The sequence below is a fragment of the Mastigoproctus giganteus genome, chromosome 6 (genome assembly GCF_048544385.1).
Source record: "Mastigoproctus giganteus isolate SK-2022 chromosome 6, ASM4854438v1, whole genome shotgun sequence".
In the NCBI taxonomy this organism is placed as follows: Eukaryota; Metazoa; Arthropoda; class Arachnida; order Uropygi; family Thelyphonidae; genus Mastigoproctus; species Mastigoproctus giganteus.
Genome location: NC_143580.1, coordinates 127,722,321 through 127,747,679, shown reverse-complemented (window position 1 = coordinate 127,747,679; position 25,359 = coordinate 127,722,321). Strand labels below are relative to the sequence as shown.

General features: G+C 35.8%; 1 protein-coding gene across 1 annotated transcript in view; it reads left to right on the top strand.

The window, feature by feature from the left end:
* Nucleotides 1-25,359, top strand: part of LOC150084568 (ribosomal RNA processing protein 36 homolog) — a 141,741-nt gene that overhangs the window by 16,078 nt on the left and 100,304 nt on the right. The window contains exon 2 of the mRNA XM_090376490.1: nucleotides 766-784. Within this exon, the coding sequence (XP_090232616.1) occupies nucleotides 766-784 (19 nt within the window). The remainder of the gene's footprint in view (nucleotides 1-765; nucleotides 785-25,359) is intronic.

Here is a 25,359-nt window from a genome sequence, read left to right as displayed (position 1 = left end):
AGTCATGAGTAAATGATAAACAGGCACACCATAGCCCAAGAGACCCTTGTGCCAAAACCCCCAAATAAAGAATAACAAGATCAGATTGCGCACAATGAGGGGACACAATTTCAATCTGAGGAAGTATGGTTTCAGGATAGATTGTGGAGGTTTGCCTTCAACTAATGGATTATTGATTGTTGGAACAAAGTTTCCATTAGTTTTTGTGAAAGTGAGTAGTTTGAATAGATTCTTGATAGAACTAGACAGATCATTGGAGGGGATGGACAGGTGGTGTTTGAATTTTTTTTTTTTTTGCTAATGGTATATAAGCTAGCTTTCTTGCATCATATACTAATATTAAATGCACAGGGGCAATGGAGAGCCAGTTTAGTGCCAACTTTTATTTATAGGAGGTTTGTCAATAGTATAGACAAGCATGACAGAGTGAGAATCACTACAATGCCCAACACATGAGTGGGTTTTGGTTGTAAAAACCTCAAAGTTAAAATTAGAAATACTTAGCATGTTGCTACCAAAACATAGATCATTGTTAGAGTGAAAATTGTTCCTCTGAAAAAGAAAGTTTGAGTTTCTTGTGATATTTTGACGAATGTAAATATGCCCTTCTTTCAGAAGGATTTTAAGAAATATTTTTTTAACATTTTTTTTTATGTGCATGTTAGAATTTAATTACATGTGTTGTGAAATGGCTTGTGATCATTTTTCCATACCATTTGGCCAATTTTAGACAATTCTTTAATTTTATTTTACTTTTCTTTCCAGACCACCTTTATAAGGAAAGGTAAGTAAAATGTTTCCGGTTTTTAAAATTTACAGAATGAAACATCACTATAAACAGCCCAGTAAATTATTCCCTATAATTTACTGGGCTGTTTAATTTTAATAATTTTAATTTCCCTATAATTTGGAAATTTGGAAATTTTTTTTGATCATTAAAGTTTTAAGTTTCATTACTTAAAAATAGAACCATTTTGCTGTTTTCATGGGTGAGCGACATCAGTTATCCTGTTAATTATAGTAATTTGATAAGATGTACATTGAAAGGACAGAAATCATGGATATCTGGTTCATGGGCAATGCAATGCTGTCACCGCTCTCGCTAGTGCACGAACCCACCACTTGGCAGGTGTATAGGTACACTGCATAACTGCATTCACATAGATGGTAATTTGATGTCAGTGTGGATAAACGTCATGAGTTAACAGACTTTGAAAGAGGGATAATAGTGGGTGCCCAACGCATGAGTCACTATCACGGAAGTGGTACAGAAATTGCACTATCCTCATTTGACAGTAGTCAAGAGTGTATCGGGAATATGCCATTTCTGGAATAACATCTCGTCATGGACAACGCTATGGTGAAGAAAGGTGGTGGATGAACGTGGCTGTCGACATCTGTCTTGCATTGTTTCAGCCAACCGGAGAGCCAGTGGCACAAATCACCACCAACTTCAACGAGGAAGGTGCCAGAAACGTCTCCATCAGGCGATCATTAGCTGCAATAGGTAGGTTATGGGAGCCACTGATCCACCAGTGTCCCATTGCTAACACCACAACACAGGACTTTACCCCTCAATTGGGCAAAACAGCATCAGCACTGGACCTTGGATGATTGGAGACAGGTCTCCCGGTCCGATGAGTCCCATTTACAGTTATTTTGAGTGGACGGGAGGGTGCATATTTGGACAAAGCTATGCACTCGTCATGTCAACAAGGAATTATTCAGGCAGGTGGACAGTCGGTAATGGTCTGGGGCATGTTCAACTGGCACATGTTGGGATCTCTGGTATGTCTAGACACATCTCTGAACGTCTTGCAGACCATCTGCATCCCTTCACGGTCATTGTGCACCCACAGGGCAGTGGACTCGTCCAGCAGGACAACCCCCCCACAGAGCTGTGGTGACTAGAACATGGTTTGAAGAGCATTCTGTGTATTTTACCACCGTGGAATGGTCTCTCCATTCACTGGACATGAACCCTGTGGAGTATCATCTCTGGGTTTCTGTGGGAAGGTCTGTTTGATCTTTGGATCCTCCACCCAGGAATGTGAGAGAATTATGGACAGCGGTACAGCAAACATGTATGGAAATACCTGTGGAATGCTTTTGTGAACTAGTGGACTCAATGCCTTGTCGTGTGACTGCCCTTATCTGGGCAAAAGGTGGGCCTACCTGTTACTAGGTAGGTATCCCATGATTTCTGTCCACTCCGTGTAATACTGATGTTATAAATACAAGGATTTTACACAAAACATACACAGTTAGCTCCCCCCCCCCCCAATTATAATGCTTATAGTGGTCCTACTTTTAATGCCCTTTTCTTTTGGCTCCATGGTCAATAATGTGAAACACCATATATTTTTAAGTCTCAATAAGGAATAGACTTGGAAATAATCCACCTTTCTCTTCATTTTTGGTTTTGATAAGAGATGGTAGAGGGACTAAATTGTAGAAATTTTTTTTCTCCTCAACTTTTTTTAAATTCTACATGTCTCCTTTTTTTATATTCAGAATTATTTCTCTGCATTTTTTCAGCTGCAGGTGTAGTAATCAGGTTCTTATAATGGGTAGTCGATGTGTGTGTGTAGATACCATTGATTCATAAACACTTAAAAAAATGAAAGGTAAAGGATGTACACCTACAGTGTTGCCACAACCGACTTCATTATCACTTCATTGCACTATGGCAAATATTAGTTCCCTTCTTGAGAGTCTTAAAATTGCTGTTTTCATATTTGCAACTACAAATCTTCCCATAAAGAATACAAAATTCAAAACTATCTTAAATAAAAATCAGCAATTTAAGTTTCTCAGTTTTATTCCAGAACATATTACATAGCAGATATCTTGCTTGTAAAACAGAAAAATGAGTATAGTTGCAATGGAGATAAACTTTGTTATACCCTATGCTAAAATACCTTTAGTTAGGCCAGTGTTTATTAATAAATTTTTTCATATCATTGTACTATGTGCAAAACTTAAGTACTAGGATTAAAGTAAAAAGTCATGGATACATAGTTTAGAACAGTTTCTCCAAGTCATCCATGGGAGATTTGTGTGCTTATTATCTTGCAACTCCTGCTGTCTTCACACCTGCCCCCTCCAAAAAAAAAAAAAAAAAAAAGAAACCAAATGTTTAATTTGTTTTAGTGTGTCAGCGTCGATTGTTGTGTTCTGTCACACTGCAAAAGGACAAATTTTGTTTCGTTTTTTTATGTCAGAAATGTGGGATTTTTTTATAGTAACCTTTTTTTTTTTTTTTTGTTTAGAAATCGTGAAAATGATGGACAAACGCAAGAGTTGTGCTTTCAATTAAACAAAAACTTGAAATTATTCAAAAGTTTGAAAACAGTGCATCTGCTAAAAATTTAAAGAACCATTATAATGTTGGTGACCAAATCATAAACGACATTGTAAAAAATAAAGGGAAGCTATTAGATTTAAAATCAACATCGTAAAAAATAGGAAAGAAAAGGAAAGCGATTGATTTGATCAGAAAATTAAAATAATAAGGATGTATGAAAATGGCCAAACATTAACAAGTATCGCGCAGAATTCAGATTTTCAGTGGCAACGGTGAACACAATAAAGGAGAAAGACAGAATACGAGAAGCAGTGAAGCGATCAGCACTAATGAAGTTAACTATAATAAGGGCTGCGAAATACATATCAGTTTTTACAGTACAATAACATGTGTTTTTTTTTCTTCCTTTTATGTTTTCTTTTCTTATGTGCCAATGTGCCACTCTGGCTACTTCACTGCTGTCCCCAGATAAATTTTGTAATTGAACTAATTAAAAATTTATAACTTTTTCTTCTGAGGATATTGTGTGGTTTTTAAAATTTGGCATATCAGTGATATAGTAGCAATATTTTATTTGTCATTCCTGAGTTACGTTAAACTCTACTACATAAGAATTCCTGGAACGTATCTCTTACACATATCTTGGATTAACCTGGAAATCGATTATCCGGGAATTTTTTTTTTTTTTTTTACCATCTATCCCAGAAAATCAAGAGTACTGTATGTATATTTTTATGTAAATGTATATTATAATTAAAGGTCATTGTCTGGCTTTTTAACTGATGGGAAGCGAAATTAGGAAGGTAATTAGGATAGAAATAAACACTCCTGCCATTGTATTACACTAATAGCCCAGAGTATGGAAGAATTTTAGTTGTAGGAAAGTAAACAATATATGATTGAAGAATATAAAGTTGGTGCTCAGGTTATCCAGTGGCACAATTTCCCATCTGTGTTAGTAATAGCCCTGGACCTAGTAGATATATACATTTGGAAGTGGTTGTCTGTATATCTATATGCACCAAAATCTTATAATTAAAATTATACTTCAAATTAAAATTCTATTTAACATTACTTTTTTTTTTTCCTGATATTGTTACTTTAGTAGTAATGTTTTTTAAAATAAGAACAACAAATTAAGTATATTAACACAGTTTATTAAGCATAACTTCATTATTCAAGTATATAAAAAATAAGTAAAACATAATAACATAATTAAAAACAATTTCATAATAAAGTTTTTGTATAATATTCCAAATTTTTATTAAGTTCTTATCCGACTCCCTATGCTGACTTCTTTTCTTCCTCTTTGTGTGTTGGTTGCTGAATGATGTTTCTGAAGCAGCCACGAATTGACACATTTTGCTGGATCAAAGCGGGTCAGCAGTGGGCCTACAGTTTTAAGAAACAGTAGTGAAGAAACTGTTTTTGTCGTCAATGAAGCGCTGTTTGGGCTGGTGATCAGATTCATTTGTGAAAATCCTCGTTCACATTCACTCGATGAAATTGGTATCGTACTCGGAGCTTTCATCAGATACTTCAATTATTCCGAAACCTTTTTATCAATTAGTTATCCACCAGAGGCATAGCTACCATGTAGGCAGGCAAGGCAGTTGCCTCCGGGCCCTGGCGTCTTTGGCTGTCTCCTGTTTTTGCAATTTTCATTAATTAAGTAGAGGCCTGAACATGTTCTTTGCCTCTGAGCCCAAAAAAGGGTAGCTACGCTAGTGGTATCCACGAATTTCATCTTTTTCATTTGACTGTAACCTAATTGACTATTTACTAACTTCATTTTCACCAAATGCCAACAATTCATGTATAGAAGGATTAATACCTTCGTTGTCCTTGTTTTGCTTCTCCCGTCATCGGTATTGTCACTAGTTCTTAAATTTGAATATTTTTTTTTCTTTTTTTTTTTTAAACTATCCAAAATGTCAGTGCCATTTGGATATTCTGGTTCTGTGACCATGTAAACAGAGATAAGGAAAATGTGGATAATGCACTCCCGCGAAACAACAGATGATTATTTGTCGGGGTAAAAGAAAATCACTTCTATTTCTCGAACGGGGTGCTTACAGTTGATTCACAGAGAGAGGTGTCCAACCTAAGGCCTGCGAGGAAAGCGAACTAAAACAGCATTTTAAAATTTGTTAATTATCAAACATTTTCTCCTTAAATGTTTTGTTCAGTAAATGTAATTGTGTATTGTACTTAATAAAATTTTTTGAATGTTTTCAATTTTACTTTTACATGCAACAAGATATGGAAAATGTAACACACTAAAGAACTTTGAATTTTTTGAATATGTCCCCTGTACGGGAAAAGGTTGGACAACACTGCAGTAAGTGGTGGGCCAGAGCCTGCCAGAACCTTGGCAGCTCGCTATTCTGCTCGCTATTAACTAGCGCGACTTCCCCATATGTGGGACAGGTGGTCGGATAGTTTTTATCAGGTACCACTAAGTTGTAGAATGGTAATCCCTTTAGTTCTCTTAATTCACTCGGCCAAACTATTTGCCTAAATTGCCTGAAGGCCAGAAATGCGAACAGTGCGTACCGAGTTAATTCTCTCCTAATCCGTTCGCTATATAAAAATTTTCTTCACTCAACGAAAACTATTTTAAATGTAACTTCCAAGGGGAATTCAAAATAATTCGCTATAAAAAGATTTCATTAAACAGAGGTCTGACTGAGTAATTTAGAATTATAAAAATGGTTATACAGTTTTATATAGAAAATATCTTAACAGTAGACAGTAAAAAATGCAAATTTAGTTAAATAATTAAGCTTATTTTAGTAGGTAAACGGGGAAAAAAATGTACGGAATATTACAGATTTTGAAGTGCACTGCATCCATATGTCACACGTCACTGTTAATAAAGGTGCTGGTACGCCGTACCGTTGTGTACCATCCCAAAAAAAGCACTGCTCTTATACTTATGTTGTTATAATTTTAAACTCAAATTAGTAGGCAACTGGCTGATATATGTGAAATGGTATCTCTTCAGGATGCCACATGATTTTACCATTTCAGCAAAATATGCTGAAATAGTCCACGTGTGTGTGTGTGTGTGTGTGTGTGTGTGTGTGTGTGTGTGTGTGTGTGTGTGTGTGTGTGTGTGTGTACATACAGCCTTTAACGTTTCAGTAGTTTCCTGTACCTTAGTGTTCATATACCTTAGTGTTGTAGCCGAAAAATTATTAAACCGTAATGAGTTTATTTAAATATGTACAGGTAACTGTGGCATCTGTGGTGTTACCTTTACTTTTACAAAAATTTATTACAATGTACTGGTTTCACTGCAGTAAAATGTTATTGCAGCGAAACCAGGTACAAAAGGTCCATGAATACAAACCATGGACCTGTTATTACAGGTGATCTAGAAATCATAGAAGATGAACTGAGAAACCTTATGAAATATGGTTTTAAAGTTAGGCCTAACTACAAGAATAATATTAAAATGTTAGAAAAGAGATATACTGGTGCAATTTAGTTTCAAATTATCCCTGAAATATGAAACACAAATTGAAAATTAATTGCTGGATAAGGAGCATGCTGGATGATAGAACAAACTTGATCAAAAGCATAGAACATGAACAAATTACAATATTTAATAATACAAACATAAAAAGGCAAATTAAAGAACTACAAAATAAATTTGTAATTATGAGTATAGATAAAGCCACCAATAACTCCATTTGTAAAAAATTTTATCCAGAAACACTTAAAGATGAAATTACAAAAAGTAACACATACAAGAGGGTTTGCAACAACATAAAAAGCACAGTTAACAAAGATATGTACACAGAAAATTAAAGACAAGAATAGATAATACTAATATACCGTTCTTATATACGATACTAAAATTTCATAAAACTCTATTTAGTTTCAGATATATTACCAGCAGCAGAAATTTCTACACCAGTGTAATTGCTAATAAGTTTGAAAAAATGCTAAACAAATGTATAAGGACATAGTTGAAATATAGATAATAATAGTAACATTAAAGTATTAAAATATATTGAAGATCATCCAAATATCACCAAAATATAAACACATGACTTTGCCAACCTATTCACAGCCATCCCATTAGATAAGCTCAAAATAGTATAGGACTCATAATTTAAAGATTACAAAGAAATATTAAAAATAGATGAAAGCCAATGGGCAGTATATACAGAGTTCTGCCTATTTAACAATTTTATATATATATATATATATATATATGAAGGCAGAGAAATATGTAATAGGGGTCCCTGTGGACTTCAAATTCTCAGTACTGGCAACAAACCTCTTCTTACACCACTATGAAAAAGAATAGAGTAAAAAGAACAGCAACCTAGAAGAGATCAAACATGATATCCACCCTGACGATCTAACATTAACAAAAACGAGTGTAGATTATACAAAAGTAACGTTTTTAGACCTCAAAATAAAAATTAAGGAGAATAACCAAGTAGAAATAGGAATATATGATAAGAGAGAAGATTATAACTCTGAAATAATACAACTAAGCAATTGGAGTTCCAATATATCAATCAAGATACAGAGAAATATAATTACTTCACAAGAATAATAAGGATATGTATATATGTAACAATAGTAAAAACAGATCCGAAGCACTTGAGACATTAAAAGATAAGCTCACTAAGAACAGAATTACTGACAGATTTATCAATAAGTACTTAAATAATGTAATACATAATGAAACAACGAAAGAAGAGGGCCATACAAAGTGATAACAAAACCGCAAACGTGAAGACAGACCATTATGTATAATTTTGTAAATATATTATTTCAGCCTTCGTGGACTAGTCTAGACCCTGTAACATGTAAAGAGGACAGCAGCTTTACGTTATTCTAATATTCTAGATTTATTTTAGTTCAATTTAATGTAGCTAGACATAGGATGGATCTTCTTATTTATTTTATTTTAGTTTATATTTTTTTTCTTTTTTTGTGTGTATTTATTCAATGCATATAATATTAGACTTTGATCTTCATTTATTTTTATTTTTTATTTTTTATATTTTATTTTATTTATTTTTATTTATTCATTTATTATTTTTACATTTCTGCGATTTGTTCATTTTTGCTTGCCTTACCTTATGTTCCCCGGATTGCATAGGGTTAATCCTGGTCCATAAGAGGTTACCACTTAAGCCAGGACAAAGGCAGCAATCTCGAAATTTAACACAGCAAAGTAACTAAATCATTTTTTGGTGCATTTGGCAACGTGTGGCACGGTAAGTCCTTTCTGCAGCTTGGAATTTTATTATTTTTTTTTCCACCATTTCACATTTTGTAATTAATTTTTTTAGTAAAGGTAACATAACATAGATGCCACAGTTACCTGTACATATTTAAATAAACTCATAAAAAAACTCATTTCAGTTTAATAATTTTTTGGCTACAACACTAAGATATATATACAGGAAGCTACTGTGAAACGTTAGTGTGTGTGTGTGTGTGTGTGTGTGTGTGTGTGTGTGTGTGTGTGTGTGTGTGTGTGTACACTATTTCAGCATATTTTGCTGAAATAGTGAAATGGTGTGCCAGTTACCTACTAATTTAAGTCTAAAACTTTGGTTTAAAATTATAACAACATAAGTATGAGAGTATACAGTAATGTTAAATAGAATTTTAATTATAAGATTTTGGTGCATATAGATATACAGACAACCACTTTCAAATGCATATATCTACCATGTCCAGGACTGTTACTAACACAGATGGGAAATTGCACTACCGGATAACCTGAGCACCAACTTTATATTCTTCAATCATATATTGTTTACTTTCCTACAACTAAAATTCTTCCACTCTCTGGGCTATTAGTGTAATTCAGGGCAGTAATGTCTATTTCTATCCTAATTACCTTCCTAATTTCGCCTCCTGTTAGCTAAACAGCCAGACAATGACTTTTAAATATAACACACAACATTTACACACACACACACACACATATATATGTATACTTGAAGATTAAATACATAAGGCATAATATGATATAAGTTTAAATAAATAATATCGGTATAGATACGCCAAAGTTTACCTATAAATTAAAATATATAAGGGTAGCCGCAATATAAGATACAATTAAAAACAATGCTTTCACACTACGTAAGTAGTTTAATTTATGGATATTTATGGAAGTGGTGGTTAAACAGGTGAAAGAATTTGAAAAACGTAGTACAAAAATGAATTGGGACTGAGGAAGCAAACAAAATACAAAGGGGGGAGAGAAGGGGGGATAAAATGGTCAAAAGAAGGTGAAAATAGCGATAGGATAGACGGAGCGTTCGTATCAACCTCGTATTACACTAATAGTTTTACGAACGGGGGGGGGGGGAAATAGAAAAAGACAGTACAAAAATAAAAAGTATAGAAAAAGTCATTAAAAATACTGAACTTACTGGGTGTGTAAGGCCCAACTATAAAGAAAGGGTTCTGGTATAAGCAAGTGTTGGTAAAAATATATGTTAATATATTACATAGACTTGTAGAGAAGGGAAACCAAAACTAAAAGTGGGAGTTATCTGGAGTCATTAAGTCAATCGGAGGAGAGACATACAGCCAAGATGCAAAAGGGGGAAACAATGACAAGTCACCGAGTTATATAGATTTAGAGTAACAGATAGGATGGCCTCTATTGTTGAGAGAAAAAAAAGATGGAAAGATGGCCTAAAAACATGAAACGCCAGACAAAAGGCTGCAGACATACCAATATGTGAAGGAACATGTGAAACAGAAAGTGAACAAGTATAATTCCGATCTACAGGAGATAAAATTCTGGTAAAATTTAGATGATCAGAGAACAGGGTTTATAGATCATGGCTCCAAACCTCCAAGATGAGAAACCACTGTAGAAAGAGAAATGCTCAGTTTGACACATCTTAGGTTGGTTGAAGGTTTAGTGAATCCTTTGAAGAGCGTGACAAAAAATCCAGAAGGCGAAAAACCTTTGATGGAAACAGAATTAAAAACCTTGAAGAAGAATTTTCGTATCCATTGATAAAATTTATTCCACCAAATAAAAGTCCTGGTTAAATGATGCAAGACTACCATACAGACAGGACAACAGTGTCAGAGAAGCAAAGTGCAAACCTAGCGGTTGTTATCAGGGAAGATACACACTTCACTCAAGGAATAAAAAGCCAAATGTACAGGATTCCAAAAAGTAGAAAGGACGAATTCAAACTAAACGTGAAAACTTAGAGTAAAGCAACAGTAATCTCATTCCAAAGAAGAAAAAATTAGTCAAGAAACACTTGTCATGATGAACCAAAGACGACAAATGAAGAGCAAGAAAAACACTGACAGGGAGAAAATTGAGTATACTGAGTTATGCAAAGCCATTAGAAAGAGACTTAGAGAGGACATAAGAAGATTTAACACAAGAAAAGTAGAACAAGCATTAAGGGAAAACAAAGGATTTAAATCAGCAGCCATGAGCAGTAATACAGAAAGACAAATGATACTGAAACTGAAGAATAGCAATGGTGTACTTATAAACAGCAGAGAAGGCATAATTCAAATAGCTGAAGACTACTATAGAGAATTATATAAGGAGCGAGGGAATGATACCAGCAGTGGGGAAGATGGATTGCAAAGTAGCAACACATACGACATACCCGATATTCTTCCTGATGAGGTAGAACATGCATTGAAGAAAATGAAGAATCGGAAAGCCCGGGGGAAGATGAAGTTACTGTAGAGTTGTTAAAATTGGGAGCAAGAGACACAACACAAAAACTGGCAAGGCTCTTCACAAAGTGCATTAGAAAAGGTGTGACGCCTAAGCAGTGGAATAATGCAATCATAGTTTTGCTGCATAAGAAAGGAGATAAATCATAAATTAGAAACTATAGACCAATTAGCTTGTTATCCCATATCTACAAGTTGTTCACAAGGGTCATTACTAACAGATTAGAAAGAATACTTGATGAGAATCAACCGAAAGAGCAAGCTGGCTTTAGGACAGGATTCTCAACTATGGATCACCTTCACGTAATATCACACGTAATTCCTGCTGGAGAAAGCAAATGAATATAAAACACCATTATACCTGGCATTTGTGGATTATGAAAAGGCATTTGACTCCATACAGCATAAGGCAATGTTTCGGGCACTGGAAAGACAAGGCATAGATACTCCATATATTATGATTTTGAAGAAAATATATGAGAGTGCTACATCCTTTATTAGACTAGACAAAGACAGTAGCAAATTTAAAATCGAGAAAGGAGTTCGACAAGGAGACACAATATCTCCGAAGCTGTTTACTGCTGCCCTTGAGGAAGCTTTCAGAAGATTAGACTGGTCGCAGAAAGGAGTCAATGTGAACGGAGAGTACCTAAACCATTTACGATTTGCAGATGACATTGTGGTCATAAGCCACGATCCCAAAGAATTAGAGGAAAATCTTAATCAGTTATGCACAGTTAGTAAGGATTTTGGACTAAAGATGAATATGGCTAAAACAAAAGTAATGATGAACAAGTATGCCACGGAAAGGGAAATTAGCATTAGCATTAGTAGAGGCATTTGATGCAAGAAAGCAAGCTTATGCAGCATCAGCCAAAAAAAAAAAAAAAAAAACCCAACTTCCACTTCACCCCTCTGTTCGTTCAAAATACCTGTCCAGCTGAGCCTTAAACTTATTTAGGCTATCAACCTCCACCACAAGGGGTGGAAGTCTGTTCCACCAACCAACCACCCGCTGGCTAAAGGCAAATTTCCGCACGTCTATCCTACATCTGTCTTTCCTCAATTTGAATTTATGCCCTCTCGGGTGATTTTTCTGAGCTAGAGGAAGAATCCCATCAGCATTGAGCATGCTTAAACCATTCAAGGCTTTATACACCTCTATCAGATCACCTCGCTGGTGCCTAGTCTCCAGACACTGTAATTTGCAAAACTTAAGCCTTTCTTCGTAAGAGCACCCCCATTGTTCCATTCACTAATCTTGTTGCCTTCTCTGTACTCGTTCCAGCAGCTCTACATCCTTCTTGAAATGAGGCCTCCAGACCTGTATACAGTACTCTAGGTGTGGCCTGACCATCGCCTTATACAATGGAATAATCACCTCCTTATCCCTGCTGGAAAAATTCCTGTATATCATTGACAATACTCCATGAGCTACTCTTGCCGCCCGTCTGCACTGCTCAGAGAACTTCATATCTGCCTGCACAACCACCCCCAAGTCCCTTTCATTCTCTACCACTGTCAGTGTAGTACCACAGAGTTGATACGTTGCTCTGGGGTTGCTGTTTCCCATGTGTAGTACTTTACATTTATCAATGTTAAACTTCATTTGCCACCTCTCAGCCCATCTGCTCAACCTTTCCAGATCCTGTTGCAGCAGCATAGTGTCAGTAGTGTCCTTGACAACCCTGCTAACCTTTGTATCGTCTGCAAACTTGGACATTAAGCCCGATATACCATCATCAATATCATTTATAAATACAGAAAACAATAATGGACCCAACACTGAGCCCTGAGGGACTCCACTAATAACATCAGTCTACGATGAGCAGTGTCCATTGATTACCACTCTCTGTCTTCTCCCCCTCAACCACCCCTTTATCCATAGCAGCAATTTGCCTCCAATGTCACACTGCTCCAATTTGTGTAGCAGTCTTCCATGTGCAACAGTATCACAAGCCTTTCTAAGATCCAAGTATATAATATCAAAGTTATTCCCTGCATCCAGTTCTTTTGTGACTGCATCATAGTATCCAATCAAGTTGGTCAGGCAAGACTTCCCCTTAACAAAACCATGCTGTGTCTGAGCTATAACTGAAGTCTTGTCTAAATGATCCTGCAGTGCTTCTTTAACCAGTGCCTCCATTAATTTTCCTGGAACAGAAGTTAAGCTCACAGGTCTATAATTACTTGTGTCAGCCTTTGATCCTCCTTTATGAATTGGGGTCACATTTGCACATTTCCAGTCTATGGGTACCTCCCCTGAGTCCAAGGAAGCTCTCATAATTATGGCTAAGGGTTTGCTAACTTCCTTTGCTGCCTCCTTTAATATAACTGGATAGATCCCATCCACCCCGGGTGCCTTTCTTGTGTTTATCTTCAACAGTTTCTCCTCCACTTTACTCCCAGTTATTTCAAGATTCTGTAGCTTACTGCTAGAGTTGAATACACCTCTGGCATTCCCCTCGCTGAATAACTCCTCATGTGTGAATGTCGATGCAAAATATTCATTTAGTTTGTTAACTACCTGAGCAGGATCATCAACACTTGACCCATCAATATCAAGTGGACCAATCTGATTCATCCCCTTCCTTCTAGAGTTTACATAAGTAAAGAACTCTTTGCTGTTTTTCTTTGCATCCCTTGCCAAGGATTTCTCGTAATCTGCCTTCGCCTGCCTAACCTCCTTTGTAACTTGGTTGCATATCAACTTGTATCTATCATAGGCTTCTGTGTCATGTGTTAATTTGTATGTATCCCATGCATTTTTCTTCTCTGCCATATGCCTCATTAGTTCATCTGACATCCATTTTGGCCTAAACCTTGAACAATATTTCTTAGTTGGTATGTAAAGCCTAGTAGCTTCCAAGATAAGTTCTTTGAATGCTTCCCATTTTGAATTTGCTGTTGGTAACATCATCAGTTGGTCCCACTGTATAGAATTTAAATACTGTCTCAGTCCATCGTAGTCGCCTTTACGGAAGCAATAACCCTTCCCTTTACCCCTAATGGTAGTTACCTCTTGGAGTAAATCCCACTTCAGCACACTGTGATCACTGCCACCTAGTGGTTCATTTATCTGCAGATTCTTAATGCATGAAGAATCACTGCTGATAATCAAATCAAGAGTATTACTCCCTCTAGTTGCCTCCCGAACATGCTGATGTAGAAAACAATCATCCAATAAATCCACAAAAGCCCTGCTGGTGTGTGAGTAACCAGCCCCCAAATTCCAGTCAATATCTGGGAAATTAAAATCTCCCATTATAAGACACTCTGATTTACTGGCCCACTCTATTTCCCTGTACAGTTCCTTATTATACTCATCAGAGTCATTAGGCCTGTAGCACACTCCTACTCTCAATTTTGATCTCCCAATGTTTATGTCACACCAAACTGACTCCACACTGCACTGTCCAGCGATGTCGACTTACTTCACTTCCTTGGTTTTTATGTGTTTCTTAACTAATAGCATAACCCCTCCCCCCTTTCTATCCTTTCTGTAGACGTACTCCCCGAATTGCAGTTCTGCATCCCTTATATCTGTGTGACACCACGTCTCTGATATCCCAACAATATCTGCCTTCGATGTTTTGAGCAATACCTCAAATTCATCAAATTTATTTACTAATGATTGAAGGAGCATTGAAATAATGATTGAAGGAGCAGTAATTGAAAAGGTGGAGTCATATACTTATCTGGGACAAGTTATTAGCTGTAATAATGATAAATGGCTGGAAGTCAAGAGAAGAATAAATTTTGGATGGATGGCATTCAGGAAATATAGTCACATACTGAAGAGCAATATCCCAGTTTGTCTGAAACGTAAAATAATGAATCAATGTATACTCCCCACCATGACTTATGGAAGTGAAACTTGGGCACTGACCAAAAGAATGGAAGAGAAGCTAAGAACTACACAGCGAAGAATGGAACGAATTATATTGGGAATCAGACTGTTAGATAAGAAGAGAAACACATGGATTAGGCAGCAAACTCAAGTAAAGGACATTCTTATCAAAACTAAAGAACTAAAATGGTCTTGGGCAGGACACATAGCTCAAAGACATGATGACAGATGGACTAAGAAAATAACAGAATGGTACCCAAGAGGAGCTAGAAGAAAACCTGGAAGACAAAGGCGGAGATGGATAGATGAAATTCATGAGTTTTTGAGTAGTAAATGGATGGCCAGTGCTCAAAACAGAAGGAAATGGTAAGTTGCTGGAGAGGCCTTCATCCTGCAGTGGATTGAAAATGGCTGATGATGATGATGAATCTCATTCCGAGAAAGAACCTTAAACGGAAGTCATGAAAAAGCTTGTTATAAAAAACTTTTATTGCTTTGCTGAAAAGGTTATGGTTGCTGCATATGTTGGCTAATCTGATAATTTGAATACAAATAGTAGTTTTGTGAATTTTATTGGAAATATTAAGATTGCCAATTTTTGAGGTTAAATGACCTCAAAGTTAAAATAGTTTCTTTTGTCATAAATGTCAATAAGATGAGGAACTGCATCATTGCAGAGTGTAATTTTCAGATCAAGGAAGTTGGCTGTGCAATTATCAACATTTTCTTTATTGAGTTTAAGTTCAGAGTGGTAAATATCTGCAGCTAAGCGTTCAGAGTTGGAATTTAAAACTAAGATGTCATCAACATACTGGAGAGCTAAAAATTTATTATTGGGATTGCTAGTAAAAAATAATTCCTCATAGTAGTTTAAAAACAGGTTAGAGACAAGGCTGTAAATTTGTGAACCCATGGGAACTCCAATTTTTTGTTTGTATGTAAACTTGCCATCGAAAATAAAGTTATTGAGTATGCAATGCAAAGATTGATGAGGTTGTCCCAAGTGCTCTCGTGGATATTAAGTTTCTCATGGTATTTGTTGAACAATTGTTTTAGCACAAACACCAGTAGGTTAAGTGGAATGGAAGTGAACAGGTTGGTGAAATCAAAAGTTTCAATACTAGTTATAGAGAGATTGGATCTAAAAATGTTTAAAACAGATTGGTTATTGTTAATAATCCAGGTAGTAGTAAGATTGCTGAAGATGGTTTTGAGCTGTCTGAAGAATTGCTTGCAGGGTAGGTAGCAGCCACTATTTCTGGAACTGGTTATGAATCTGAAACCTACTGGTTGTTGTGGAATTTGGCTATCATATAAAGCAGCGGTTCCCAACCTTTTTTTGACTCGCGAACCCCTTTCAATGTAATACATTGGTGTGCAAAACTTAAGGACTAACACTATTTCTAAAGGTTACAACCACAAAATCAAACAAAATAGCCTGTGTGGCGATTTGCATAACTGTGGCCGTTCAGTAGAAAGCTGGTGCACATGCAAATATTTGAATCGTGATGAGAGGCCTCACATGAACAGATAAAAGCAGCAGTTCAGCAGTTAAGTGCAAATTACCAAATGGTGAGCACAATTGTTACACTCATTCCATTGGTTTCATACAGTGCTACAGACAACGAAATGGCCAGTAGACAACATCTGGATGACTTTACCCGGTTTCGAATAATTGGGAAGGTCGAAGTGCGAGGAGTGTGGCTGTAGAGTTCAGTATCACACTTAGCATTGTCTCACGTGTGTGGTCAGCCTTTAGAACGATAGGTACAGCTGTTCGAAGGACCAGTGGTGGTCGTCCACGAAAACAATGCCCAATGATGATCACTATATACTCCTACTAGGGCTCACAATACCGGTCAAAATTTGAATACTGGTATTTTTAATTTATGATACCGGTATTCCAAAAAAACATTTTTTTCACAATAAATTTTGATGACAATTAGGTGTAATAAAATAAGGAAAAAACAAGTAATTACTTGAATTCACATTTTAAATCAAACTTTTATTACAATAATAAATATTCTGGCAAAAATTATTAAACATACAGTTATTCTAAAAACAAATAAATGAGCATCCACGCTACCTGTCCGAATAAAGAGATCTTTAGGTAATTTTGGTACATATTTAATTAGTGGCAGAAAACATCCTTTAGAATTCTGTGCTGGTTGGTGCTTTGTACTGAGATAGTCATATATGAGCTGCAGTTTAACTCCCCCCCTTCCCTCATCTTCAAAAAATCTTATTTCCTTTTTATCAAAAATAAAAAATATTTCCTTTTTGACTTTTTATGGCACTATATCCATATTAATGAAAAAAAAAGGATCTGGCGGTTAAGCTTGGTGAGGAAACCAAATCTAAGTTTTGGGATGGGGGCTATTTATTTATTATTAAACCTTAGTTTATTTATTATTTATTATTGCAGTTAGTGGCCATTCTTATGATTTTCGTACAGCAGCTCCCCTCAAGCACTAAGCTCCACAAGCTACCTGACTGCGTTAAAAAAGATGAGAATTTCTAGGAGCTGAGAGATACCCCCCCACGAGTGTGTGTGTATATATATATATATATATATATATATGTGTGAACTGTCAGTTTCTCAAGAGCAATGACACAAACATAAAACAAAGTCATTTATCATACAAATTTACTTGCAATATATAACTGGTGTTCGTTTACATCTAATCTATTCATTTTTCTCATTTAATCTTTAATACATGTTATCATTTCCATAATTTCTCTCAATTAACAATCTCAACTCTCTCTACAGCTTCAAACACTAAACTAATTCAATCTTAATCACTTCCTCATATTTCTCTTAATCACCAATATCAATTCTCTTCACAACAGTAATCCATAAGATGCTAACTTAATGCTAACAATTCCATGTAATCTCTTTTAATTTAGCAATATCAATTTCTTTATAACTTCATTCAATAAACCAACTCAATGCTAAATATTTCCTTATTTCTCATGTTTCTTCAACTTCAACCTTACTCTAAAATAATCTTCCACTTTAAGTATTGTTTCCAAATAATACAGTTCAGAAGATTTACCTTCCTTCTCTTTAATGGTGGGATTTTCTCTCTCTCTCTCACTCACACACACACACACACACACACACACACACACACACACACACACACACACACACACAGTTGAACTCTGCATCTCTGCTGTATAGCTTTTCCTGTACTGTCTTATTTCGGGATTTCGAGAACAGTTCTCTGTTAATACTGAAGGAAATTAAAAATTATCACAGCAGTTGTAAAAGCCAGGGCACTATCTGACTGGCTTGTTATTCAGCTTGCGGATTAACTTCTAGCACAGGAAAATGCCCGGCGGAACCCTTCACTATACAGCTGGACACTCCCAGAACTACCACTGGAAATCTGCAACCCCTCCGAACAACAACCACAAACCCCTCTTTTGGTGCGAGCACCTTATTTATTTCCTTCTCATTTATTTATATATTGAATTGATTGAAAGTTACAATCGCCCCTTATACTAATTTTTTATACGCAAGCCTATGTGCAAAACCCAGTGGGATTTGCACATAAGCTTCCATATAAAAAAGTAATTTAAACCTGACCCAATCATGGTCTTATTCTTTAAACTCGCTCTTCTTCCTTTGGTGGGAAAAACAGAATATTTTTCCCACACAACAAAGCGCTTTCATCTTTTACCTCAAAATCACTTGTTCACAATACCTTTGAACTGCTCCATACCAACACCCTTTCCCAAAATGCACTGTGTCACATCCTCAAGTAGTGGTGTAATAGAAGAATTAAACTATTGTTCAGAAGCTTTTAATTTTAACCCTTCCACACCTGTCATACCATTGTTCACCATATTCCTTAATTGCACTACCTGACCTACTGCCACTAATGGAAATATTTCCATAATGGTGTTTTTGTTATTCCTTAAGTGCTTTACTTCCACACACATTCACTCTATGCACTAAGAGAAATATATTTGTAAGATTTTGTCTTAGTTTCATGACATTTTCAGGTTTCCGTTGCATTTGTACTGTGTATAACAATCCCTCATTTGCAAATTCAGCAGTATTAATGATTTATTGTTGTCGATTTTATAACCTTTATGTGAATAAATCATGATAATTATTTTTAAATTAGTACCGAAAAAGCCGGTATTTTTGTATCAATACCAGGATTTGAATATCGGGGGAAAAAATTATCGGGATCCCAGAATCTTGGTATTGTAAGCCCTAAACTCCTACAGGCCAAGAGGGACCGACACCAGAGAGCGGGATCCATTGCAAACCAACTGCACAGGATGCAGGATATCGCAGCTTACTGTGGCCAGGCAACTCCACAAAGGTGGACTGTTTGCCCAACGGCAGTATGCGGTGTCCCTTTAACACCTGCCCATTGGAGACACCGTTTACAGTGGTGCATCAAACACAAGGACTGGACAGCAGTGCAGTGGGGCAAGGTACTCTTTACTGATGAGAGTAGATTGTTTCAGCAGTGATTCTGGATGTCAGCTAATCTGGCGAGAGGTTGACACATAGTATCACCCTGCAAACATCACTGAAAGGGATCGATATGGCACTCGAGGTGTTCTCGTCTGGGGAGGCGTTATCTTGGATGGACGTACACAACTCCAGATACTGGAAGGCAGTACTGTAACCAGTGCACGCTACTGTCCTGAGGTAATCCTTCCCCATGTGCATCTGTTCCGAGGTGCCATTGGCCCCGAGTTCGTGTTTATGGATGATAACGCCACACCCCATTGCAGTGCAGCTGTTGATATGCTTTTGGAAAGTGGGGACATTGTTCGTATGAATTGGCCTGTTCCACCAATCTAGATCCCATTGAACATGGGACGCTCTGGGAAGATGCCTAGCGGCACTTCCACACCCAACAGAAAATGTTCACCAGCTGAAGGTGATGCTGACAGAGGAATGGATGATGTTACCGCAAGAACTTATCAACAACATTGTTCTAAGTATGGACAACTGGTGCAAAGCCTGCATTGACATTAGGGGGTGGCCATATCTCCCACTGAGGACCATCTCTTCCCTTGGTTTTCTTTGGCAGTGATGCATCTGTATCATGGCAGCCAGTGCTATGTTGCCATTTTTGAATGGTATGCTTTTCCCATATCCAAGCCACTCCTATGAGAAGCTACAGGTGAAAACCTGACTGGTCCTTAAGTTTTGCACACCAGTGTATTTTTAATTGCAAACCACTAAGCCTATATTCTCTGAAATCATATAATATTTCTGAATTTTTATTATAAAATATTTCCAGTACTACTTTTTTATAAGCGACATTGCATAATAATAAAAATAAAGTATTATTTATACGTTGTAAGGCAGTTATTAATCAGTCCAAACTAGATTTCGAACAGGCTAAGAGTAGAAAATTTGCTTTTAGTTCAAATGGTATCTGAGCATTCTGGTCTTTTGCCAAAGCTATTGGCCGCAATTTTTGCCTATCTCTGTTCCCGCCTCTGACGAAACCAGATAGTTCTGTTGCCACATCAACAAAGATAAATCTGACCTGCTAGCATCCTATTTTTCTTCCAACTCATATATTGATGATCTTTGTAAATCACCTCAGCATCCTCCATTCAATGCCTCCTGTGGGCTTCCGTCAAAAGGATGTTAGAAGGATTTTGACGAATCTGATGCTAAGAAAACTCCAGGTTCTGATAGTATTTCTCCACTTGTTCTCTAAACCTGCGCTCGTGAGCTTACTCCTGTTTTGTGTCGTTTTTTTTTTTTTTTCCACTTTCTTATTCCAAAGGTGTTTTTTCTTCTGCTTGGAAATTTGCTCATATCCAGCCAGTTCCTAAAAAGGGTGACAGATCCCTCCCATCCAATTATTATCGTCCCATTGCAATTATTTCTACTCTTTCCAAAGTAATGGAGAAATCAATTAACCGCTAACTCTTAAAACTATCTGGAAATCTTTCATCTGATCAACGATTGCCAGTATGGATTCTGTCACTGTCATTCCACTGGTGATATTCTGGCTTATGTTACCCATTTATGGACAAATTCAATGGAAAGGTTTGGCGAAACTCAAGCCATTTCTCTTGACATTTCAAAGGCTTTTGGTTGTGTTTGGCATAAAGGTCCTCTAAATAAGCTTCCATCCTATGATTTGCCAGCTGTTCTTTGTAATGTGGTATCCAGTTTTCTCTCTAACCGCTCACTGCAGGTGATGGTAGATGGCTCTTTGTATTCTAACTTGTCCGTTAATTCTGGTGTTTCCCCAAGGACCTTCTGGTGACCTTCCATTGACCGGAAATCCTATCCATAGTTTTGCTGATGATAGCACATTGCATTCCACCTTCCAGTTTGAGAAACCTTGCCCTGCTCAAACAGCTTAAACTTCTTGAGTATCCACTGCCAAATCCTTAAATGCTAATCTCCAGATAATTCTACAGTGAGGCAAAGATAACTTAATTTCAATCCTTCTTAAACTCAGTCCTGTCTTATATTTTGCAAAAAGGATTCTTCTGCTCCTATGCTTATCTTCGACGACGCTCCAATTTCTAGGCAAGATCTTGGGGATTACCCTGACTTCTAATCTCTCTTGGCATAAATTTTTTTTTCATTCTCAAGGATCGTTATGTATAGATACTTTTTTTTTTTTTTTTTTACAAATATTGCTTCCTCTACATCTAATAAACAAGGTTTTCTGTTTCACTCTCAGCATTACTTTTCTTCCAAACAGTTGTTGACTCTGTAGAAATTGCAAATCCACCCTACATGGAATATTATTCCCACATCTGGGGCGGTGCCCCCAAAACCTCTGTCTTCTAGATTCCATTCAAAAGAGGGCAGTTAGGCTAATTGATGTCATCTCTAACAGAATCTCTCCACTCTGTCTCATAGACGTTCTCTTTCTGCTGCATGCCTTTTCTACAGATACTTCCATGAGCACTGTTCTTCTGAATTGGCTTCTATAATTCCCGCTCTCTCTTTCAAAGCAGTCCGAACACGTGCTGCAACCAGTCAGCATCACTTTGCTGTTCAAGTTCAAACTCACAGAACCAACTTTTCTTCCTCATTTATTCATTAAACTTCTGTTTTCTGGAACCACCTTCCATCATATTTATTTCCTGAAAATTACAATCTACTGAAGTTCAAGTGTAATGTCAACAAGTATTTTCTTTCAAAAAAAAAAAGTACCTATACATAACAATGATCCTTGAATGAAAAAAATTAGTATGGAAAACATTTATTTAACATGACATACTGTAAGATAGTAAACTAATTATAAGGAATTATGGGAGATGTGGTTTCTTTCTTTGGCAATTTATAGTTTTTATTTAATTTTATTTTAAATATTGTTTATTGTTAGTTATATTTTGTAGTTTACGATAATAAAGCTATGTAAATCTAAGCAAATGCCATTACAGAATTTTTATTGCGAACCCCCAGGGGTTCATGAACCACCAGTTGGGAACTGCTGATATAAAGGAAGGGAAGGATATAGTTTTGTATTTTGGTGTGCAGTTTTTTATGTAAAGCTATAAGCTTTTTTATTATTGAAGTAGGATTGAGATTGCGTGGTATATATATGTGGAGCTATTCTCTATTTCAGATTTTAATTGCTTGAAGTAGAATTGTTTGCAAAAGATAGCAAAGTTGTTGGATGCTTTGTCAACTGGGGTGACAATAAAATTGTCCTGTAATTCTAAAATGTTTTTTCAGATTGCAGAATGGAGTGTAGTGGTTATTGTCAAGTATGTAGGACTTGGCAATAGCTTTTTTGATGTCTTGATAGATAATAGTTATCCAGTTTTGAAATGCTTCATGTGGAATAGTATGTTTATAAGCAAGCTTGTTGACAAAATGTGTAAGGTCTAGATATAGTTTTTTGCTTCTGATGTAATTAAGATTAACTTGGTTAATGGGTCTGAATTTGAACCCTTTACTCATAGCTGTTTTTAGATTATTGTCATTTATGATGTTTCGATTTCCAGTTATATGTCCATAATGTTGATCCACAAAAGGAGCATAAACTGGATTATTGCAATGGCATGGGAGATCAGTAAGTGGTATATTACCTAAATTAGTGGCAAGTTGTTTGTAGTTGCAGATTTTTAAACCTAATGGAAGGTCATAATTGAAACAGTGAAGTATATCAGATTTATAGTGGTTGTTGAAAGACAGTAGGTTATTGTGTTTGTTAAGTTTGTTTGTTTGTTTGTTTTTTTGGAGCATTAGCAACTAAGGCCATATTGCTCCGGGATATGTGGTGATCATTCTTTGACCTTTTCCACATCCTCCGTATTTGGTGGTGACGGGCTCGAACCCCGGTCGAATCAAGAAGCGTGTGCTACGCACTGCTGCTCCTTCCCACCTGGCTACGGAGGCGCCGTGTTTGTTAAGAATAGAGGACTAAGGTATATTGTCAAACTATTCATGGAGAAATATAATGTTACAATATCAATGCAGTAAGAAGTAATAGTTCCATTTCTAAAGAGACTGATGTCTTTTATTATGTGTTTAAGCTGTATATTAGTAAACTTGAATTTATGGCTGGATGAGACAAGTGCTTTAAGAACAGACTTTTTAATGCTAAAAAGGAATTGGTAAATATTATGCAAATCAAGTGTAGTATGGTCCCGTGAACTTAGGATATTAGACAAGTTGAATTTGATATTTTTATATGGTTTTTGTTTCTTGCTACCAAGAGCATATCTGTGAATTTTGTTTTTTAATGTATGACTAAGGTTAAATAATGTGTAGATACAGTGCTTGGTGTTCAAGGATCTATTGCTGCAGACAATTTTATTGAAGAATTTATTGTTTAAACCATGTGGGTACAGTGATTTGTGAATACACATAAAGATGCTTTCGTAGTATTCACATTTGTGGTTATCTTCTATGATGGCTAAGATTTTAATCATAGCATTGCTAAAATTATGGTGATGGAAGTGGAGCAGTTCAAAGTCTGTATCATTGTTATTGCCTAAAGAAAGATTTTTACTTTTTGATCTATGTCCATTTATTCTGATGTTTAAAGAATTAGATGTTTGTCCTACATATTTGATGTTGCAAATTTTACATGTTAGGAGGTAGATAACGTTTTTTTGTTTTACAAAAAGGGGTGGAGTTAAGGCAGGACAGGTAAGGCAACTTTTATCCTTGCACTTAGAGAAAGAAGGAATGTGATTTAGTATATGCAGATTACTTTCATGTTTAAGAAAGATGGAATTGAACGAGTTTGTGCCAAAAGTATGATTCTCCTGTGTGAAATTTGACAGACCATCCTCAGGAGTAGGACAGAACGCAACACGTTTTCTAGTGAAACTAGAGATATATATATATATATATATATATATATATATATATATATATATATATATATATATATCATTGACTTTATTTTTACGCTGCGTAGGGACTACCTTGTCTACTAGTATTATGATAAAGGCTGCATATTTGCTTCCCCCTCTTTTTCTAATACAGACGTTTGGAAACAGTGCCTGATACATGGTCAGGAGTTAGTCCCTTGATGAATTTCCTGACTATGTATCATATTTTCATCTACTCTATTCAGATTTTGCATATTTGCCATCCCCTGATTTGAACTCTTGCTAAAATTGCCCTCCAATATCTGAATACAGTGTTATTTACTTATTTATTTCTTTGTTATTTATTATTTTTCATTTTTATTTCTGTACAATTTTTTTTTATTAGTTTTTATTTTGTTTGCTTCCTCAGTCCCAGTTCATTTTTGTACTAGGTTTTTCAAATTCTTTCACCTGTTTAACCACTACTTCACTTCCACTTTCAACTATCCCTTAAACTTCTCTTAGTTCATGCACAGTGTGTACTTTTCATTTCCATTTTCATAGACACTATTTATTTTACAAACCACACATTATTTATTTATTTATTTATTTATTTATATATATATATATATATATATATATATATATATATGTGTGTGTGTGATGTAAAAGTTAGGCAAAAGTAATAAAAATAAATAAATATGGATATGAAGCTATCATTTTATTTATATATATATATATATATATATATATATATATATATATAAGAACTAAGTTTATTATTTTTAAACTATATAGCCTAAGATATGTGTAACCATAGCCTACAAGGCCCCCTATTAGTAACTATAATTAGCGAAGTCATACTAAATCAAATATTAACAAAATAACAAATCAAAAGTATCATAATGTCGTTACTGCATAAGGCTTACATTGAAAGGCATGTCATCTTGGGGCTAGCACCTCTCAATATACGCCATCAATAACAACATGAGCCATCTGTTTCTGCGAGTTATATGCCAGTCTCACCTTAATAATATATACTAAATATAGTATACATAATAACTTTAAGATTAAAGTTAAGAATAGCATAATATGCTAAACATGCAAAAAATGAAACTCTCAATAAAAATATATACAAATGGTTTACTGGCAAAATATAACTGCTAGCCCTGCAGGCTAGCAGTTACACATCTTAGGCTATATAGTTTAAAAA